Source organism: Felis catus, chromosome C2 (genome assembly GCF_018350175.1).
Source record: "Felis catus isolate Fca126 chromosome C2, F.catus_Fca126_mat1.0, whole genome shotgun sequence".
Taxonomy (NCBI): Eukaryota; Metazoa; Chordata; class Mammalia; order Carnivora; family Felidae; genus Felis; species Felis catus.
This window is the reverse complement of record NC_058376.1, coordinates 83,942,715-83,963,515: the sequence shown is the minus strand read 5'-3', so window position 1 is coordinate 83,963,515 and position 20,801 is coordinate 83,942,715. Positions and strand designations below refer to the sequence as shown.

At 42.7% G+C, this 20,801-nt stretch overlaps 1 protein-coding gene across 5 annotated transcripts in view; it reads right to left on the bottom strand.

Annotated features, from left to right (window-relative positions):
* LAMP3 (lysosomal associated membrane protein 3) overlaps nt 1-20,801 on the bottom strand; it is a 51,323-nt gene that overhangs the window by 15,312 nt on the left and 15,210 nt on the right. For all 5 annotated transcript variants that reach the window (XM_045037217.1, XM_019840069.3, XM_019840068.3 and 2 more), the window contains 3 exons: nt 12,836-13,566; nt 11,628-11,756; nt 2,010-2,067 (listed from right to left, as the gene is read on the bottom strand). In XM_045037217.1, coding sequence (XP_044893152.1) covers nt 2,010-2,067; nt 11,628-11,756; nt 12,836-13,566 — 918 coding nt within the window. The remainder of the gene's footprint in view (nt 1-2,009; nt 2,068-11,627; nt 11,757-12,835; nt 13,567-20,801) is intronic.

Genomic DNA, 20,801 nt, shown 5'->3' with positions numbered 1-20,801 from the left:
GAGAGAGAGCATAAGCAGGGGAGAGGGGCACAGGGATAGAGAGAATCTTAAGCAGATTCCATGCCCAGTGTGGATGGAGCCTGATGTGGGGCTTGATCCCACGACCCTGGGACCATGATCTGTACCCAAATCAACAGTCAGATGATCAACCCACTGAGCCACCCAGGTACCCCTCTAGAGCTTGCTATCTTAACCACTACCCGATTGCTGTCTCCTGCCATTACTGTACTATTTACTGTAGACTCTTCATTGGCACATGCAAATGTCCTACATGATGTACTGAATTATCCACGTGTACTGCTATACCATGTGTTATACCCCAGGGTAATTGTCTACTACCACTACTACTGCTGCTGCTATCACTCCCAATAACATTACAACAGTCACTACCACTGTAAGTACAACTGACTACTGTTACTAATTCCATCACCATCACCACTGATGTGCAAATTGTCATTATTGTGACTACTATAGCTCCTGCAACTACTGCTGAGCCTGGATTATTGGGACCTAGAATTCTTTTATCCCCTTTCTCAGCTTCTAACTTAGCTTCTGGTCTGACTTATCCTTCCCTTGCTTCTCGAGACATCACTACCTTATTCCTGGCTAAAATTTGGTCCATGCCTAGTGATAACATTAGCTAATTTATGTTAGCATTCGTAATATTTATTCCCCAGCCTATATGAGTTTACTTGTCTACGTGAGTTACTATGTGAAAGTGAGTTGTCAACTATGACATCTTACTTACTTTTAACCAATAATCATTGACAACATCCTCTTGAACAATATCAGTATCATATATCTACTATTCTAGATAGACATTTCTCCACATTTTCATTTCCTGGCAAGTTTCTTTAGTATAGGCTCCTTAATAAGATAAGTTTAAGCCAGTCAAAAGATAGAAGTTTAAAAAGGAGAAAACAGACATGAAAACTGTTTGTACAGTACCTGGCACCTAAGAGGTGCTCAACAGTGGTTTGTTATCTAAGTCTGGGCTTTCCAGAGAAACATCTGATCCCTCTGAGCAATTCCCCCAACTTGACTGGGAGCATTACCTTTCTAGACACGAACACTGTAGGATTTCTCTCGAATGGCCCCACTGAGGGCAATTCTCTATGTAGCAACTGGACTGAATCTTTATAAATATAAACATGATATATCATTTTTCTATACTAAACCCTCCAATGACATCCCTTCACACTTTAGACTAAAATTCAAAGTCCCTACCTTGCCCTACCCACAAGACCTACATGCTCTGGCCTGGATGCCCCACAGGTCTTCTCTGCTGCTTTGCTCACTCTCTTGCTGACCCCTGAACACATGAGCAACTTCATTCCTTAGGACTTGTGTATCTGTTGTTCCCGCCACCAGAAAAAAGCTTCCCCAGGCCCAGATGCCCCCAGATGGGGTATCTCTCTGCTCAAACCTCACCTCTTCAGAGAGGCCTTCCTTCTTAGAGGGCTTCCTAAAGGTCTCACTTAAAATATCTTTCCAGTCCGCTCCACAAGGACCTGCTTGTGTTTGCTCATAGAACTTAATACTACTTAACTATTATAATTTAATGATCTTTTTATGTTCCTTTCCTCACTTCTGGAACGTAAGTTCCATGACAGCAGGGACTATATGTTTGGATAAATGGATTTCTACTGCCTATTAGAGGGCTTGGCACCCAGCTGGCACTAACTACATTTTTGTAGAATGAATGCATAATCTCAAGAGTATAGAAAAAACTGCACCATCAATAGCAAATCTGTCCAAAAGTCACTAAACTCTTTATTGTTGCTTTAATGATCTCTGCTTTAATGATATCTGACATAATTTAGTCCAACCTCCTTCGTGAGCAGATGAGCAAACTGAAGCAAACAAAGATGTAGTAAGTTCTCCCGGTTACTGCTTTAGTCTATTTCTCCAAAGCAGCATCAAAGATTAGTAAACTCAATGGACTGAAAAATGAGTGAACCAGAAGCACAGCACCAGAGCTGGTGGAATAGCCTTCTCTGACTACTTACCTGGATTTGAGACTGTCAAATAGGCTCTCACTTCACTGATATAATAGGAGTTTTCATCCTGTAAAACAGCAGTGTGTTAACCTTTGGGCAATCTGTTTTTATGTTTACGATCCTGGTTTACAAACTTTGTTTAACTATTAAATCCTGGATATGGGGATTTGGGGGTATGTTGGTATGGAGCCATAATTGTGTTTGAAAACTTCAAAAAAACTTCAAAAAAACTATTCAAAATAAATAATAAGTAATGGCTTACCCTTGCCCCCAAATGTCTGTACTTCATACTTGTTGCTATAGCCTAAAATTCAAATTCCACCAGCCCAGAGTCCCTTCAGTTGGACCAAGCTTCTTCTTGTTAAAATACATACACATCTGGAAGATGGAGAGGTTGGAGGGGTATGCAGTAAGCTTTTACTAGTAATTAATATCTTAGGGTAGAGATTCAAACTGAGACCACTCATCTTAAAGACTACCATGGGTAGACTTCATGGGGCTCATAAACTCTTTGGGTGTGCAAAATTTTACGTGCATTTTCCTGGGGAGAGTATCAATTGCTTTAAATAGATTAAAGGGTTCATGTCTCCAAAATGGCTAGATAGGGCCACCATGAGGGATTCTGGAAAAAAAATGATCTCCTCTGAGATCACTGGGTGTTCTCTAGAAGAAGACCCCAAGTGACCGTGTTCAGAAACATAAGGCAATGTTCCACATTTATTTAGGAATTGTTTGAAAACAAAATGAACCATTAAAAAATAGCCCTATAATCTCCTGAGAGACTAAAGGTGTGACATTAAAGGGAATTGAACTGAGATATGAAAGGGTAAGTTTAAAAAGGAGGTTTTGAGTTTTCTTATTTTTTATTTTTTTTATTTTTTGGAAGGGGACTTTAAAGTAGGTGATTTACAGTTATTATTTGTAAACATTCATGAGAAAACTATCCATGAGTAAGAGTGAGCAACCAAAATCAGAATCCAAAATGGAGTTACCTTTAGAAGTTCCAAGTCTAGTCATTAAAGAAATTAGTAATAATAATCTTGACTATATTACAGTCCATTTGTGTATTATTTATAGATGAAATGATGATTCCCTATACAATATAAGGCTTCCAGAAATACAAACTGTTTTAGTAAGGTAAGCTAGCTGCTATTGACACATTCAACTCTAGATCCTATAATTCATCGAACAACACCTACCACATACTGGCTTCTTACCTTATGCCAGGCACTGGAGCAGACACTTCTATGCCATGCCTTATTTAATCCTCACAACAACTATGAGAAGAAATAAAGGCTTACTGACATGCTCAAGGTCACAGCCCTAATGGGTGGCAGGGGAAGATATGACCCCAAGCTTCTTGTCTCCAAGTCTAGTGCTTAATTCCTCTTATATCCACTCCACACCAGGAATTGTTCTAGGTCATAGAAAAAGAAGGAGGAGGAGGGGGGGGGAGGAGGAAGAGGAGGAGGAGAAGACCTGGTTCCTTCCTTCTACATACTCAGTCTTAGGTCTCAAAGGCAAGGTAAACAATGTGCTTGAACTGTCCATTTGTTTTAGAGAGAAACATCTGTGACCCAGGCCTTTCTTGGGTCACTTTCACAAACCACTACTCAGGTTATTCTTTATTTGGGGTCCTTTTTAGCATATAAGAGACCTGTAATTCAGGGCTCAAAGTCACTGTTACAAGATCCCTACCCTATCCTAAGAGCAGAAAGGATCCTTTGAAGAGATTTAAACAGAACATTGACATGAGCATAACTTTGTTTTTCGAAATTGCTTACGTGGCAGTGTGAGATTGCTTTAAGGAACAGTAAGAGAACAGTGATGAGGCCAGCTCTGAGGTCCACAGGAGACCTCCTGGAATCTTCCCCTTCCTGTGGCATCTGCTTGATCTATTTTCACATTAGGAAAAGCTGTATTTCTATAAAAGCTTCACAGTTTACTAGGTGCATGCTTTCACCTACATTGCCTCCTTTGAGCCTCACAACACCCCCCTGAGAGAGAATAAATATTATCAACCCATTTGGCAGCTGAGAACAAAGAGGCTCAGAGGAGTTAAGCATCTACCTCTAATTCACATTCTGTGTAGGCAAGACAAAACAAAATCTGGTCTACAGGATCCTGCCCTACATTTTCCTCTGTGGGATATGTGGGTTTAGACAAAAAAAATTCGTTGTGCAAGAATTTTCTTTCACATTCCCTGAAATGCAGGTGTCCATATTTAGCCATCTATTGGAAGCAGGACCAGCTACACAGTTTGTGGGGCCTAGGACAAAATGGAAATGTAGGATCTCTTGTTCAAAAGTCATTTAAGAATTTTAGGAGGTGACAGCAAATCTTAAGCCAAGCAGGGGCCCAGCTGACTGCACAGGTCACATGCTCATGAAGCCAGCCCTGACAGGAAGAGCCATTCCTGCTCCCCAGCTCTATAGGGCTAATGCCAAAAGTGAGGCCTTCCAGAGCAGATGGCAGAGTGCTCACATTCACTGTTAAGTTCACCTTAATGATGTTACAGGACAGTCTGGAGCTGGTGTCCAGGTTTCCTTCCATTTTGACTGAGTCAAAATTAGCCAAATGTTTCCTAGGCCTGAGCTGATGTCTATTGTTATGATAAAAGAAAAGCATTTGTTAGGTGAATTCATGTAAACAAAAGGGCAGAAGGATGTTTAGTATCCTTGAGATTCCTAGTTTTATAAAATTTATCCTACTGATACCAAATGAGTCTTATCTAGACAATTGTGCCCACTTTTTCTGTACAGTTGTGGTGTCATAGGACACTTTAAGAAAATAAAATTGTCTTTTTTTTTTAAAGTAATCTCTACATCCAATACGTGGCTCGAACTCACAACCTCAAGATCAAGAGTTAATATACTCCACCAACTGAGCCAGCCATGTGCCCCCAAATTGTCTTTTATTTAAACTAGAGCAAAGCACTTATTTTTAGATTCAGAAGTTCAGAATTTAGCATAATTTGAATGGTAGTGGGGCTGAAGTTTATTAAAAATTTTTTTAGTGTTTATTTATTTTTGAGAGGAAGACAGAGCACGAGTTGGGGAGGGGCAAAGAGAGAGGGAGACACAGAATCTGAAGCAGGCTCCAGACTCTGAGCTGTCAGCACAGAGCCTGACATGGCCTCAAACCCATGGACTGGAGGTCATGACCTGAGCCAAAGTCGGATGCTTAACCGACTGAGCCACCCAGGTGCCCCTGAAGTTTATTTTATTTTATTTTATTTTATTTTATTTTATTTTATTAAAACATTTTTCAATGTTTATTTATTTTTGCACGCATGTGAGAGGGAGACAGAGTGTAATTGAGGGAGGGGTAGAGAGAGAGGGAGACACAGAATCTGAAGCAGGCTCCAGGCTCTGAGCTGTCAGCACAGAGCTTGACATGGGGCTCAAATCCATGAACCGTGAGATTATGACCTGAGCTGAAGTCCGGTGCTTACCCAACTGAGCCAGCAGGTCCCCCTGAAGTTTATTTTATATAAAGGGTTGGCAAGTTTTTTGGTTTTTTTTTCCTTTTTTATGTAAAGAGCCAGTCAGTAAATATGTTAGACTTCACGGTTCTGTGTAGCTGACACTCAATTCCACTACCGTAGCCCAGAAGCAGCCACAGACAACACATAAACAAGTGAGTATGGCCACGTTCAAATGAACTTCATTTATAGACACTGAAATTTGAATTTCATATGACTTTCATGTGCTATGCAATATTCTCCTCCCCCTGCCCAAGCCATTGAAAAATGTAACAGCCATTCTTAGGCTGGAGACTATAAATTTTTTTGGTGGCAGCCTGAATTTGGTCTGGGGGCCACAGCTTGTCAACTCCTGGTGCCCACCATCAATGAAAAACAAGGTTGCAGAACAAATCAATTGGTAATTAAACGTTATAAAGAGAGTGGTTAACCTCCTACTTAGGAGAACAAAGCTTTGCTAATAATTTTTAAATACTAATTTAAAAATATTTTTTGTTCCCATGTAGCTACTTGAATTGTCAAATCTTTGTGAACATTCCAAAAAAATTTTTTTACTTATCCAGAAGGATGAGGAAAATTATAGCAAGATTTACCTCTTAGTTTGATATGAAGATTAAATGAAAGAATCCATGTAAAAAATGTACCACAGAGTCTTCACTCGAAATTTAACCAGTGTAGGAGCGCCTAGGTGGCTCAGTTGGTTAAGTGTCCGACTCCTGATTTCAGCTCAGGTCATGATCTCATGATTCATGAGATCAAGCCCCATGTCAGGCTCTGAACTGGCAGTGCGGAGCCTGCTTTGGGATTCTCTCTCTCCCTCTCTGTCCCTCCCCCACCCTCACCCCCAAATAAATAAACAATAAAAAATGTAGCCAGTGTTATTCACAAGGGTAATAATAAATTCAACTGCCCCTTCTTAGTAAACCTCTTTCATAGCGCTCCAATGAGCATTTTTTGTCTATTTCCTAGATCTCAGATCTACCACAGATAGAGAACAAGCAAGTGAGGTGAGCTTTGACAGTACTACTGATTAAAGAAACAGAGCTGAAACCTCAGCTCTGGGGAATGGGAGTCAGGTGGGTACAGAGGAGGGGCTGGAGGGCTTGGGAGCTTCAAGCAGATGGCAGACTTAACCCAAAGTCCAGGGGAAATTACAAGTTATACATCATGCACTTCATAGTATCTGCTTTCTCCTTTGATGGCCACAAAGTGATCCTCTGCCAGATGGGTTTTTTTTTTTGCATTTGGGGTTCAGGTTGGAGAGTGACAAATATCAACCATGCTGGATTCTTGAAAACAAAGTGAAAATCTTTTGTGTATCCATCAGCATTGACAAAAGGGGGCTAAGGACTCTTAACAGCTAAATGTGGTACTTCAGTACTTACAGTGTGTCCATTTGAATGGATCACTTACAGAAGTCCCATTTCACCATTCAACAAATGGGATGCTGACACAGTGGCTCCTCATTGCCAGTATCTAAGAGCTCTGCAATACCTCATTAGAGAGGTCCTGATTCCTCAAGGGACCTAAACATCCTCCTTAGCAAAGGACCAGGTCCAGAGCAAGCTAGCCAATCAACTTGCTCAGGAAGGCAGTATATCAATGACCTTGAGGCCCTGGGTCCTCTCCTTAACTTCAGCAAAATGCACTGTAGGAGTTTCATAGTCACAGATATTCAGGATGTGGATTTTGTCTTCAACATCCATCAGACCTTTTTTGCTCAGCATTGTTGTGACTACACCAAGAAACCTTTGCTCTGTATACAGCAAAAGGAAGCCAAAGAGGCTGTTTCTTTGGAGCTGCTGATCTACTTTTTGGCAGCTTGGCCCAGAGTCTTTGTGAAATTTAGATTCACCCTTTTATTGATTTATTTCCTCATCAAACATTTGCTAAAGATATACTATATACAAAGTCAGGGCTGAGCACTGTGAATAATCACAGACATGCCTTCAAGACAGTAAAATGTGCAACAAGTGCATTAATGGAGGTCAGGGAACAACCAATGAGGGGTCAGGAAACCAAAAGAAGAAAGTCTCCCAGTTTTGTCTGGGATGGAGGTGGGGGCTGGGGGGTGAGGAGATTTCATAGGGTGAAGATATCTGAGCCATCTTAAAGCATGAATGCAGAAGGGCCTGAGGGATGGTAGGGGCATTCCAGGCAGAGGGAAAAGCATAAGGGAAAATAGGGCATGAAATAGTACAGCATTCTTGGGAAGTTCTAAATAGTGCATTCTGAGGGTACTAGCATTTGAACCCTGATAACAGTTCTCAGGAGTTTGTAAGTTAATAGGGCTCCAAATGCTCCTGCAAGTCTCTGGGTATACACCAGGGTGGCAGACGGCATTCACTTTCCAGACCTTGGCTGGCAAAACACTCCCTGACTCAGTACCCCTGCCCCCAGGCCACTGATTTCTCCCATGTCCCACTTCCAAGTCAGGGCTGGAAGCCTTGAGCTGCCCTGCCCACCAGGTGGATGAGAAGGAGACAGTGTTGAGCACGGAAAAATAAACTCTACACAAAGTTACTGAAAGATGTTCTAAGACAAACTTATCCTAACAGGAAGGAAGTTGTGGGGAGTGGGGGAAGGGAGGTATATTTATCTTGCACCTGAAGGGTCTGAACAACTTTCAGCTTTGTCACCTTAATCAAATGAGACACTGACATGGAAAGGTTTTCAGTTCTTTAAACAATGAAATGAGAGAAATGAGAAAGGAAACCCACCTCTCCTACCCCACTATGGGCCAGATGCCACCCTCAGCACTGTCACATATATTAGCCTCGTTCAACTTCACAGCAGCCCAACAAAATAGGGACTGGTTGGCCCCATCTTACATAGGAGGAAACAGGCTCAGAAAGAGAGGTAGAGACTTGTTCATGGTCATGTAGAAATGACATGGATAATTTAAGTCCCAATTGAACAACATCAAGGGACAGTTCAGGATACAGAATTTTCTTTACATTTCTGTCATTGGCAGTATTTCAATTTAAAAACTTATGAATTATCTTACATGTCTTGAAACCTGCAGCTATAGCCTGTATTTCTTTTATTTTCTCCTATAATGTCTGGTTCTGTGTTCAGGACAAAGTAGGTGCTCAGTAAATTCAGGCTGTTAATTCAGCCTTGCTCACCAGCATCCATTTGCCATTCTACAACTTGGTTCTCATTTATAACATTTATTATGTTACAATGAACATAAACTATTTTCCAAGGCTCTCTTTTTCTCTAGAGCAGTGGTCCTCGACCAGGGATGATTTTTCCTCCAGGGGACATTTGGCAATGTCTAGAGTTATTTGGGGTTGTCACAAATGGGGCTGGGTGTTGCCACTGGCATTCAGTAGGTAGAGGCCAGGGAGACTGTTCAGTATCCCACCAAGGCACAAGACAGCCCCCACCACAGACTTATCTGGTCCCAAATGTTAATACTGCCGCTGCTGAGAAGCACTGGTCTAGAAGGTAGCAATGTTTGAAAAGTGGCCAACAGAATTGTTGAGGCCATTTCTCTTGTGGAAGAATCTAGATGGCCTTCCTGCCTAAATGCATTTCACACAGTCCACATGTTAGGGCAGAGCATCCACAGGCCAAATTTGGCTTACAACTGTGTTCCGTTTGGCCAGCATTGTTCAAGTTTTCAAAAAGTGTGCTGCCAACATTTAAAAATAAAAGAGTCTGGATTTCTGCCTTGTCTTGAACAATCAGAAGATCTGATGACACTGGTTTCTCATTACCTCCTGAGGGAAATGGTATGTAAACTATTGAACAACTGGTATAGCAAGGCAGAAGCCACTTAGAATGTAGACCCGACCATCCAGAATGAATGTCCACCATAAAAGACAGTGACAGTCCCCAGGGAGAGGTGCCAGCCCAGCCACTGGCATCACCAGGCAGAGCTGAGGAGTGGCGGCCCCTCTGGGGAAGACGGCACTCTCTACCTCTCCCTTTTGTCGCCTCACTCCCGAGGCTTGCCTCTGTCATCTCATTACTCCGACATTTTCCTTATGCAGACTTCATGGGAAAGTGAAGTCTTTGTCAAATGCGAGAAAATAAAAAAATAAAGACTGCCTGTTTCACGGAAAAAAATTCTTCCTAGCCTATTCTCTCATTAAGTTCTGTTTAGCACCTGTGATCCTTGAATTTGTGGCTACGAGTGGCTTAAACAAGTTCTCTTCTAAAATGCAGAAATTCTCCTGAAGGACTAAGGCTGGTGGGACTTTACTTTCTATAAGCCTCTTTGCTCCTCTTATTGTAGAGCTAAGGTCAGCTGCTTAAGAAATTGGTGCTGGGGAATGAAATGAATAAAGTGAATTTGGTTGGAGGGACTCTGGCAAAGCAGCTATTGACAACTTGGGGCCTTGGATAGGGGTTTTCCTTGCTCCTTCCAGAGATGGGTGGAGGGAGAAACACACTGCTTGTCCTTCCAGCTCTATCTCTATATTCATTTCCTGTCCACACCTCTGGAGGCATAGAGATTTCCAGAAAGGCAGAGGCTCAACACTCGGGTGGAGTTTGATCAGAGTCCAGTCCCAAAGCATTAGAAAGGCAGGCATAGAGGACATCAGGAGACAGAAAAAAGGAGCAAAAAGAGACATTACAAGGTGCCAAAGAAACCCCTGCTTGATGGCCTGTCTAAGGCAGTGGCCACCGAGTGCTACAAACACTGGAGTTTTCTAATGCTTTCCCTCAGACAATCAGTCACACATGCAGTAGTCTGGGCGGAATCAAGCCTTGAGCTAAAGCATAAGTGCTTGTGCTTGTATCCTCTGCCCTTTTGCTGAAATGACTTTAAAAGAATTCCTGACCCCTCTGAAGGTTTAACCTCAGTTGTCCCAGAGTAGAGCACGGATTCTTCCCTGAATGTTCTTCTGGTGTGAGAGAGTATGTTTTTACCATTTAGTACTGAAAGGAACCTCTTGGCTTCTCAAGTGCATCTCTTCCTATGGAGAAAAGTATGTACATGGAGGATAATGGAGGATAAAGCTTTTGACGCCAACTTAACATCATTAACAACAACAGCCCTTTATTGAACTTTGTTATGTACCAAGCACTGTGCTAGACAATTTACACATTACCATTTCTGATTCTCCCAAGGGTCCCACTAAGGAGGTGTAATTATTTCCATTTTATAGATGAGAAAACATGCCCCAACTAGTCCAAGATCATGTGGCCAAGAGCCAATCTTGACTTGTTTCAGGTCAAAGCCTACACTCATTCCTCCGCAAGATCTCCTACCCAATACCCCTCTAATTTCAGGGGTCACATTTGATAGATAAGAAGGAGGCCCACACCAAGTCTCAGCAGCAAGGGTTTTCTTAGCACCTCCTCCCAGGCTCTTGCTTGGCCTGTTTGAATGACACTTTGAGAGAAGCAGGGGCAAGTCTCTCCTTTGAGAGTGGGATGACCATAATTGTATCCCCAAGACATTTGCCTACTTCAGTCATTGTAATCATAGCTACTGGCTAGTGAACATCTGCTTTCCAAGTATTGGACAATGCTCTTTACAGAGGTGATCTTTAATTCCTTTCCCCCATTTTTCAAATGTGAAAATAAAGTTTAGACAAGTTAAGTTGCCTGCTTAATGTCACAAGGTGAGCGAGTGACAGAGTCAAATTTGTACCCAAGACTCTCTGACCTCACATCCATAGTATTTCTACTCCACTCTGTTGTCTACCCTTTTCATAATATGGTCTGGGAAACCCAGTGCCAGGTTAGTACCTAAATCTTGCCTGCTGCAGTTGGAAAGAACCCACTGTGACATTTGATTGTGGTTTTAGAATAATTCTGTTTCTGTGTGCCCACTGGGAATTTCTATGAGTCTGTTGATCTGTACAGCTTCCTCCTTTGGGTAGTTTGTAAAGGGCACCTGTGGCTGGATTCCCCAAAGCCAAGCCTCCCCTAAGAGGCATTGAAGCCCTTCTTGGACTGCACAGAGGAGGCTGAAGGGGGAAGGAGGCAAACATAAGATGTTGACACTTCCCTCTTCTCCATCTCCATACCCCTCACTCTTATCAGGGAATATCTCAAAAGGCTCTGAGATCTACTTCCTTTGGAGCTGAAAGTGAAGTGTGTTGTTGCACCACTGGGCCCCAGAATGAAAGAAAGGGAAAGCAATGCTAGAGCCATTTGGTATGAAGGAGCTCAGCCCTCACCTTCGTAAATGTGAGATTCACAAATCCACCGTGGAAATTCAAGAGAAGGTTGGATTTTCGAGAGCCACAGTTCCCAGAGGACTGCGTTGCATTGGGGTCGATGTTGAAGTATCTCTGAGTTGAAAAAACCTAAACAAAATACAATAGATCAGATCAATGAGATGAAGAAGAAAATTCTAGCTAGGGAACCAGGCGCAAAGGCTAATAAGTGAATCTGAAACTCAAGTCTAGTTTATGTTCACTTGAAAGTTTCAAAGTCCCCAGAAAACTCCTCTATCATTTCCAAACTGCTTTATGTTCAAAAGAGTTTTTAAAGGAGTTCTCCTACAGAAAGAGTTCCTTGATAGATAATTTATAGCCAGTCTATTCCCAATATACCACATGGAATTTGACTGTTGTTAAATTAAACATGTAAAAGGTACTACAAGAAAGCGTTTGCTGTCTAATGTACTTCAGTTTCAAACGAAAACCTGAATGTGGAAGTTTTATAAAACCTGTGCAAAAAATAAAGTATTGCTTTAATGGTGATTCCTTCAGTAAAGCAAATAATCTCAGCCCTATCCCCACTCCTTCTAATCTTTTTTATCTGGAATTTTGATACTAATGTCACAGTTGGCTAGAACCATGGAGACTAATCCAAATCTCTCACTTCACAGGAAAGTTGCCGAGGCTTGAGGTCATCAGGAGGCGTAAGGCCAGGTTGGGCTCAACACTGAACTTACCCCAACACTCTGCCCATGTTGGCTAAAACTAAGAGGTTTGCATGGTTACAATTTGGATGTGTGCCTTCTTCTATCCAGTCACTATTGGTTTCTGTTTTTATATGTACTCTAAAACAGATTCACTGTTTTTTAATATATGAGGTTTATTCATTTATTTTGAGAGAGAGAGAGAAAGAGAGTGGGGGGGGGGAGCAGAGAAAATCCCAAGCAGGCACCCTATTGCCAGCCCAAAGCCCGGCGCGGGGCTTGAATTCATGAACTGTGGGATCACGACCCAGGAGGAAATCAAGAGTCAGTCGCTCAACCGACTGACCACCCAGGCACCCCTTCACCTTTTAATGGAGCACCTTGGAGAAAGAGGAGTCTGCAGCTATTTGTTTCATTAAAATATGACACAAGATGCAGAGGGGTGTTTATTCTTACCAAGACACACTGTACTCAAACTTTTTGAGTACAAACTTTTGCAGTCCTATGGCGCCAACTTACCGACTCTGTGTCTTGAACCGTTAGCTCTATCCCCATCTCTGCTTTGATACAGAGCCTGCTTCCATTGAGAACTTGATAAATTCCGGTCTTGGCTGATGAAGGCTGAGGTGCCAGAGTGGGCCCAGGAGCCATGGTGGCAGGTGAGGCTGTTTGGGTGGTATTGTGTGCAGCTGTGGTGGCTCCTGAGGTGTGCATGGGTTGAGTAGACTTCTGACTGGTTGTGCTGTTATGTGGTGAGGTGGACAACATTGCTGGAAGGGTGGTCTGGTTACTGGGTTGGGTGGTTTTCCTAGTTGTGGGGCTGTTTCCTGTTGTATGGGCTGGTGGGGTGATGGTGGTTGGCAGTGAACCTGGGGCTGCCCTGGAGCCAATGGAAGCCTCAGTGCCTGGAGCAGCTGTGTGTGAGTTATTGGGTGTGGCCGGGGTTGTGACTAAGGTGTGGACTGTGGTGCTGGTAGATGGGGTACTGTTTATAGTTTCCAAGGAAGTTGTTACTAGAGTTCTTATTGTTGTGTGTGTGATTGGGGGTTCAGAGCTGGAGGTTGTGGCAGCTCTCCGAGAGGTGACATGACCATCCGTTGATCTTACTGCTGAGGTTTTGGGAGGTACTTGGTTAGTTGGTTGTAGGAAAGGTTTTGCTATGGCCTGCACTGTTGTTGCGGTTGTAGGCTGATAGTCCGAAGTTTCTGGGAACACTTTAGCTCTTATTTGACTGCCATAATGCAAAACCACTGCAAATTAGGAAACAAAAGTGTTACCACACTCATAGCTCATATTAGTGAGTCCCTCCCCCACCCTCATTTTAATGTTTCTTCACTACAAATTAACACTTTTATTTATTTATTTACTTACTTTTCTCTTTGGGATAGTGACTCTGTCGCCTTCACATCCATATACTCAGAAATGTAACTGTTGGATCACATGGTAGTTCTACCTTGAATTCTTTTCTAAGTTTATTATTTACTTTTTTAATTTTATTTTTATTTCTTTATAGAATTTGTTGTCAAATTGGTTTCCATACAACACCCAGTGCTCATCCCAACAGATGCCCTCCTCAATGCCCATCACCCACTATTTATTTTTTTTTTTTTTAAAAATTTTAGGGGCGCCTGGGTGGCTCAGTCGGTTGAGTGTCTGACTTCAGCTCAGGGCATGATCTCGCGGTGTGTGAGTTGAAGCCCCGTGTCGGGCTCTGTGCTGACAGCTCAGAGCCTGGAGCCTGCCTCGGATTCTGTGTCTCCCTCTCTCTCTGCCCCTCCCCTGCTCATGCTCTGTCTCTCTCTGTCTCAAAAATAAATAAAAACATTAAAAAAATTTTTTTTTAATTTTAATGTTTATTTTTTGAGAGAAAGAGAGAGAGAGAGACAGAGAGCATGAGCAGGGGGAGAGGCAGAGAGAGGAAGAGACACAAAATCTGAAGCAAGCTCCAAGCTCTGAGCTGTCAGCACAGAGCCTGATGCAGGGCTTGAACCCACAAACTGTAAGATCATGACCTGAGTTGAAGTCGGATGCTTAACCAACTGAGCCACCCAGGCACCCCTATTTTTTAATTTTTGAGAGAGAGATACAGATTGAGCAGGGGAGGAACAGAGAGGGAGAATACCAAGCAGACTCCACACTGTCAGTGAAGAGCCCAATGAAGAGCTTGAATTCACGAACTGTGAGATCATGACCTGAGTTGAAACCAAGAGGCGTCCCTGAAATCTTTTAAAGATAAATATGATTTTTTAAATTTTTTCCAAACATGCTCATTTACACACAATCATACAATCCCAGGTTTGAAAGGAGTTTTAACAATCATCTAGTCCAAACCTTAATCTGATGTGTGAATTGTACCTACAAATTTGCCATGTGTTCATCCAATGTAAGCATGATTCCCTCCAATGATAGGAGATTCATTTCCCTTCCATTTTTGATTTTGTTGCCAATTTTTAAGTATATTTATTTTGGGGGATGGAAGGACAGAGAGAAAGGGTGGGGGGGAGAGAATCCCAAGCAGGCTCAGCAGGCTCTATACTGTCAACGGGGAGCCTGATGCAGGGTTCGAACTCACAAACTGTAAGATCATGACCTGAGCTGAAATCAGGAGTTGGGCGCTTAACCCCAGCACCCCTTGCTGCCAGTTTTTGTAAATATAGATCAGTTTCTGTCTGGTTCCTATTGTTTGCTTAACCTTTTGAATGGCCCAGGCTTTCTCAACCAGGAAAGAAAATTAAGCCCTAATTGCTCTGACGTATTTGGTGGGCTATCCTTCATAGTTTGGCTTAAATGCCAGCTCTTCAGAGTCTTCCCTGTCATCCTTACATAAAATAGCTCCCCACCCCACAATTCCACATCACAGTGCTATATTCATTGCCTGCACTGGGCTAATCACAACCTGTAATTATATAAGGGGATAAGGGGATGGTATTAACACATTTAACAGTAAGCCTGGCCAGACAGTGTGTACCAGCACAATGATAGCCCTGATTATATGTTTATTTATTGGTTTATTTATTGACTGTGAATCTCTCCCACAAGATTAAAAGTAACTTCAACGTGGGAATTGTGTGCATTTTTTTTTTTACCACCAGTGCCTATGCATGAGAAGTGTTCATATGAATTGGATGAACAGATGACTGGATGAGTAAATGAGGATAACAGCACTGAATACCATTGTAGACCTTCTAGGATTATTGTGAGGCTCAAACTAGTTGGTTTAAGTGAAGTCTTCCTAGACCATTAAGCATACCTGTAGTGTGTGTTACTATCACAGGTTCTCTCCTCGGCCATCTCTCTCTCTTTTTTTAATTTATTTTTTTTTATTTTTTATTTAAAAAAAAATTTTTTTCAATGTTTATTTATTTTTGGGACAGAGAGAGACCGAGCATGAACGGGGGAGGGGCAGAGAGAGAGGGAGACACAGAATCAGAAACAGGCTCCAGGCTCTGAGCCATCAGCCCAGAGCCTGACGCGGGGCTCGAACTCCCGGACCGCGAGATCGTGACCTGGCTGAAGTCGGACGCTTAACCGACTGCGCCACCCAGGCGCCCCAATTTATTTTTTATTATATATATAATTTTTTAAATTTAAATTTTAGTTAACATACAGTGCAATATTGGTTTCAGGAGTAGAATTCAGTGATTCATCACTTATGTACAGCACCCAGTACTTATCACAAGTGTCTCCTGGGCCATCTCTTGAGGGTAGAAGGCCTCTGGCTCTTTTTCAACCCAAGTTCTATCCTTGCCTCCTCTCAAACACACAGCAAATCAGAAAACTGAAAACAATGCAGATGATGTTCCTTGTGAATTTATGATCAGGTCCACTGAGAGATGGCTTTGTCTCTTCAATGCTATGGTTTCATTGTATTTGCTCATTGTATTTACACTCACTGGAGCTGGAGCTCCCCCGTGCTGGCCAGTGACTTGGGAAAACATGGGGAAAAGGAAAAAGATCACTCTATGCTGGTGTTTCACATCTAATCAAAATTATCCATAAATTCCTTTACTCTCTCGCTCTTTCATTCACTACATTTCTAAGTGGTTACTTTTCCTATAATAACAATAAAATCTCCAAGTTACTGGACACTAACTACATGGCAGGCCTCAGGTCAAGGGTCATCTTTCACCAATTCCTCAAAAAACCCTCTGGTGGGTTCTATCTTTATCCATCTTTCAGATGAGGAAACTCAGGTTTAGAAAAATCCCATCGACTTGACCATAATCCCACAACTAGTAAATTGTGGAGGTGAGACACCTAGTAAGTTCTGGAAGCAAGACTTGAGTCCCTGTCTGAACCAAAGCCTGCCCTTGGATTTGGGATTAGTGGAGATGGTGTGTGTGTCACTGGGAAGAACAGTGAGCGAAGAGACAAAAACAGAGAAGAACAGCAGGGTGTTTCTCCAGTGACCCCAATTCACCAAACCCTCATAATGGCGGTTGGTGGTGAGGTTTTCAAAGGCTCAGATGCTAAAATAGTGATTATTTTCCAGAAGAAAAATTCTAACTTCAAGCCTACTAGAAACACTTGTGAAATATTTCTGCACAGCTGGCTTGAAAAATGAGAAAGACAAAAATATCAGTTAAAATTGTCTTAAATGACCTTTTAGAAAGGCTTATTAATGACATTATGTGAGACTATTATTAAAGGTATTTTTTTGTATCTAAAATGCTCATTTAGATCATTTGAAATGTATAATAATGTGAGAGTTGTGGATTTTATGCACTGCAGCTTTACTTTGTAAGCCTTTATTTTTTATGCCTATGTTGTAGAATTTGGAGCAAAACTTTCCATTTCAAGGTTGTTATGAAGGTTGACAATTGTGGAAGATTTACTTTCACAATTCATCTGGGCCAAACCTGAGTTGCTGGTTCCTCAGTCATGACCACGATAGAAACCCCATTAAGTTTATACTATTACTATGGAGAAAGAGAATTCACTCCCAGGTGTACTTTCCAGGAATATCTTGTAGTGATAAGCAAAGACTGATTCAGAGAATTCTGAGAGACTGGAAACCATTTCTTTTTGTTCTCTTGGGGAGATATTAGATCCTTGATAAAATCTCACTGTGCACAGCTTATGCTTATGAGCTAAAGCAAATCTTCTCAACTGAGTAGCACACCCTATAAAAGGGGGAGCCTTTCTCATACTGTAATTAAAAGTCCTCTCTCAGTAGTGATGAGTGAACTCAAACAAGGGGGAAAAGCACATTGGTCATTCATGAATTCACAGCATCCCAAACAGGACCAGACAACTCAAGATACCCATCAAGATGTGCTTTGTATGCAGGAAGTATTTGTGGGGTGGCTGGAGATGATGGCAGTCCATGGTGTCTTGATATGGTGTGTGGCTTTGTGGTGGGCAGAAGGCTGGGCTGGCAGGTGGCTGGACCAAAAATGTCAGAATGTGTTACAGATTGAACCAGAGTGTGTTCCCGGATAGAACTGGGAAATATTGTTCTAATAGTCTTCTCCTTCCCCTTGTGGCTTCTCCCTTCCCCATTTCCCCATAGAACTGTGGGATATAAAAGATGGGCAGGAATTAGATGGATAACTGATAGGAGTAGGTATGCTGTGCATTATAAAATATTCTAGAAAGTTCAAATGTTTATTAGGTACTTAATAGAAATAATATTCTGGAAAATACACTGTTTTGTAAAATCTATGCATATGACCACACATATATGACCAATCTTTGTCAAAACTGGGTCACAGTTCTGAAACAGGACCTCTGACCCTGTAAAGGTTTCGTTTATTTCACCAGTCTGTCTGAGACCCATCAAGAGGGCAGTGGGCAGAGGTGAGGGCAAGGCAAAGCTCAGAATCTGTGTCAACTCTTCCTCTACTCAGAAGAACACAGCTCTGGAGTTCACACGCCAATTTGTGAAGCTCATACCCCCAACCCCCACCATCTTCTCTCCAGGATTCAGGAGTCTCAGCCAACAGGTACCCAGGACTGAGACCCATTGCTTGGACTCCTCTAGATGATGACCTGCCAGAAAAGGTGTGAGAAGGCTGGGACCCCCTACAACCACAGAAGGAGCTGAGAGATGACTTTTCAGCCCAGCCCTGGGGAAGTCAGTGACCATGCAAGGGCTTTTTCTCTAGGTACTTTCCAGATGGCTGGTCCTTCCCAGATAGCATTTGTTTGGTTTCCCTGCCACACCCAATTCAACGGATCTGAGGGGCTTCTTCTGAGCCAAGCTCCATGCCAGGCATGGGGTCTTTGTTCTCAGGGGGCCAAAGCCTTGTGAGGACCCCTGGTCCTGGACCACACTCCTCGAGGTGACCAGAGTTATTATAGAAGGAGGTATTGAGTGCTATGGGATGCAGTGGGGAATCCAACACAAGGGAAATTCTTTAGGCAGATAAGAAAGTAAGTGGTATCCCAGGCAGGATGAAAAATATGTGCAAAGGCACAAGGTCTTCAGAGCCTGGTATGTCTGGATAACAGCAAGGGGGTAAGTATGGTGGGGACATAGGAAGGAGGGAAATGAGGTAAGGGGCCAGGAGGGAATAGGCCTGGCAGGTCTTGGAGGCTACACTTTGTCTGCAGTTGGGAACACAGTTGGCAAGTAAATGGAGCCCTGTGGCCATATCCAGGGTCAGGGAATTGAATTTAGCCCCCAGATACTTTCTCTGGCACCTCCCCAGGCAGCAGAAGTAGCCCCAGCTGGGTGCTGCAGGAAGACTGTTTCTGGCACAATTTAAACTTCAGTTTTAGCAAAAAGATGTAAATCTTATCTCTGTTACTTTCCTGTGGGACTTGAGATTCAAAAAGGATCCTCGTAAAGAAGGGGCTCCAGTCCTGTGGCATAGACTGCTGGCTAATTACTCCCAAATCCAGCCTCCCCTTTCTCCTTAGTCACAGAACTGCAAATTCAAGCTGAGGATTTGATGCCCTGAAATAGAGAACCCTGCCTCCAAGACTCTTTTCCTGCTCGGTGGGAATATGTGACTGGATTTGAGCCAAAGCAGTAGAAGTTGTAGGGTTATATGGGCCTTCCAGGAGGGCTGCTTGTAGGGCTGCTTGCTTAGTCACCTTCAAGACCTCTCTACTGCCTTTGTGTTTTCCTTTTCAAACCAGCCTGGAACTTGTATGTGATGGTTGGAGCTGCAGCAGACACTTAGAACCATGAAAAGACCTTGCAGGTGAATGAACATCACACATAGGAGGGTGGGCCTATAATAATGAGCCCTTCACCAGACCTGGTGTGAATTCTTCTGGACTTGTCTTCACGTGAAGGAGAAACAAGCATTTATCTCCTTTATTTTGCTATCTTTTGTCTCCTATGAGCAGCTGAATCTAAACACAACTGATACAAACTTAAATCCCTTCATTTTATGGGGGAAGAATTTGACACCAGGGAAGCAAAGGGACTGGATAAAAATTAGAGCTAGTTTACCTGGAAGCTATGTCTCTCCTACCAAAATGTCCAATGGTTTTTGCTCATCTCCAGTTCAACAAGTATCTCTTGAACCTATGCATACAGGGCTGTGTGGTGCAGTGGTACAGAGCATGGACCCTGACACCAGGCTTCCTGGATACAAATCTCAGGCTGCCACTTGTTAGCTGAGTGACTATGGATAATTCCCTAACCTGCCTCAGTACCCTCATCTGGAAAATGGGGCCCCTTCACACACTTCATTCACTAGGTTCACCCTAGAGAATTTGCAGCTCAGAGAGGAAAGGGCAGGGTAGACACTTCTCTGAAACTGCCTGTGAATTTATTGAGCTCTCATTGTATTTCTGACCCTGCCAGTCATCTGACACTCTCTGAACAGGTGCTCACACACGGGTCATGGAGGGTTACTGCTAGACTGAGACCTTTTGCTTTTTTATTCGCTTAGAGTGTGCCTTTTGCCTCCAGAAGAATGTGACACTCTAATTCTGAAAACATGGCAGAAGTAAAGCAGCCTGGATTAGGACACTGGCCTGACTCTTCACCCAACTTTCCTGACAGTTCATGTTGTAGTCAAGTGCCTCTGCATCCCTCATGTGAGCATGTTATTAGTAGGGCCATATGGACAGAATTGGTTCCTTCAAGTGTTCAACTCAGTGCTTCTAGAAGAAATTGTGGATTAGCCATCAAGTAGATAACAATGTCCAAGGGACAAAATGCTCTTCATAAAAGCAGAGGGTGGGCACATAAAATAATCATTAAGAGCTCAGTTACCCAAGGGGCCTGGGTGGCTCAGCCAGTTAAGCATCCAATTCTTGGTTTCGGCTCAGGTGATGATCTCACAATTCTGTGAGATGGAGCCCAGAGTAGGGTTCTGCACTGACAGCACTGAGCCTGCTTGGGATTCTCCCTCTCCTCTCTCTGTCCCTCCACCACTTGATCTGTCTCTCTCAGAATAAATAAACTTAAAAAAAAAAAAAGGTCAGTTTCCCAGATAGTTTCTCTGATCTGAATTATAGTAGTACTTAAAAAAAAAATTTCTTGACTCCTTGGTTTATACCTCTCTGAAATGGCATAATTTGT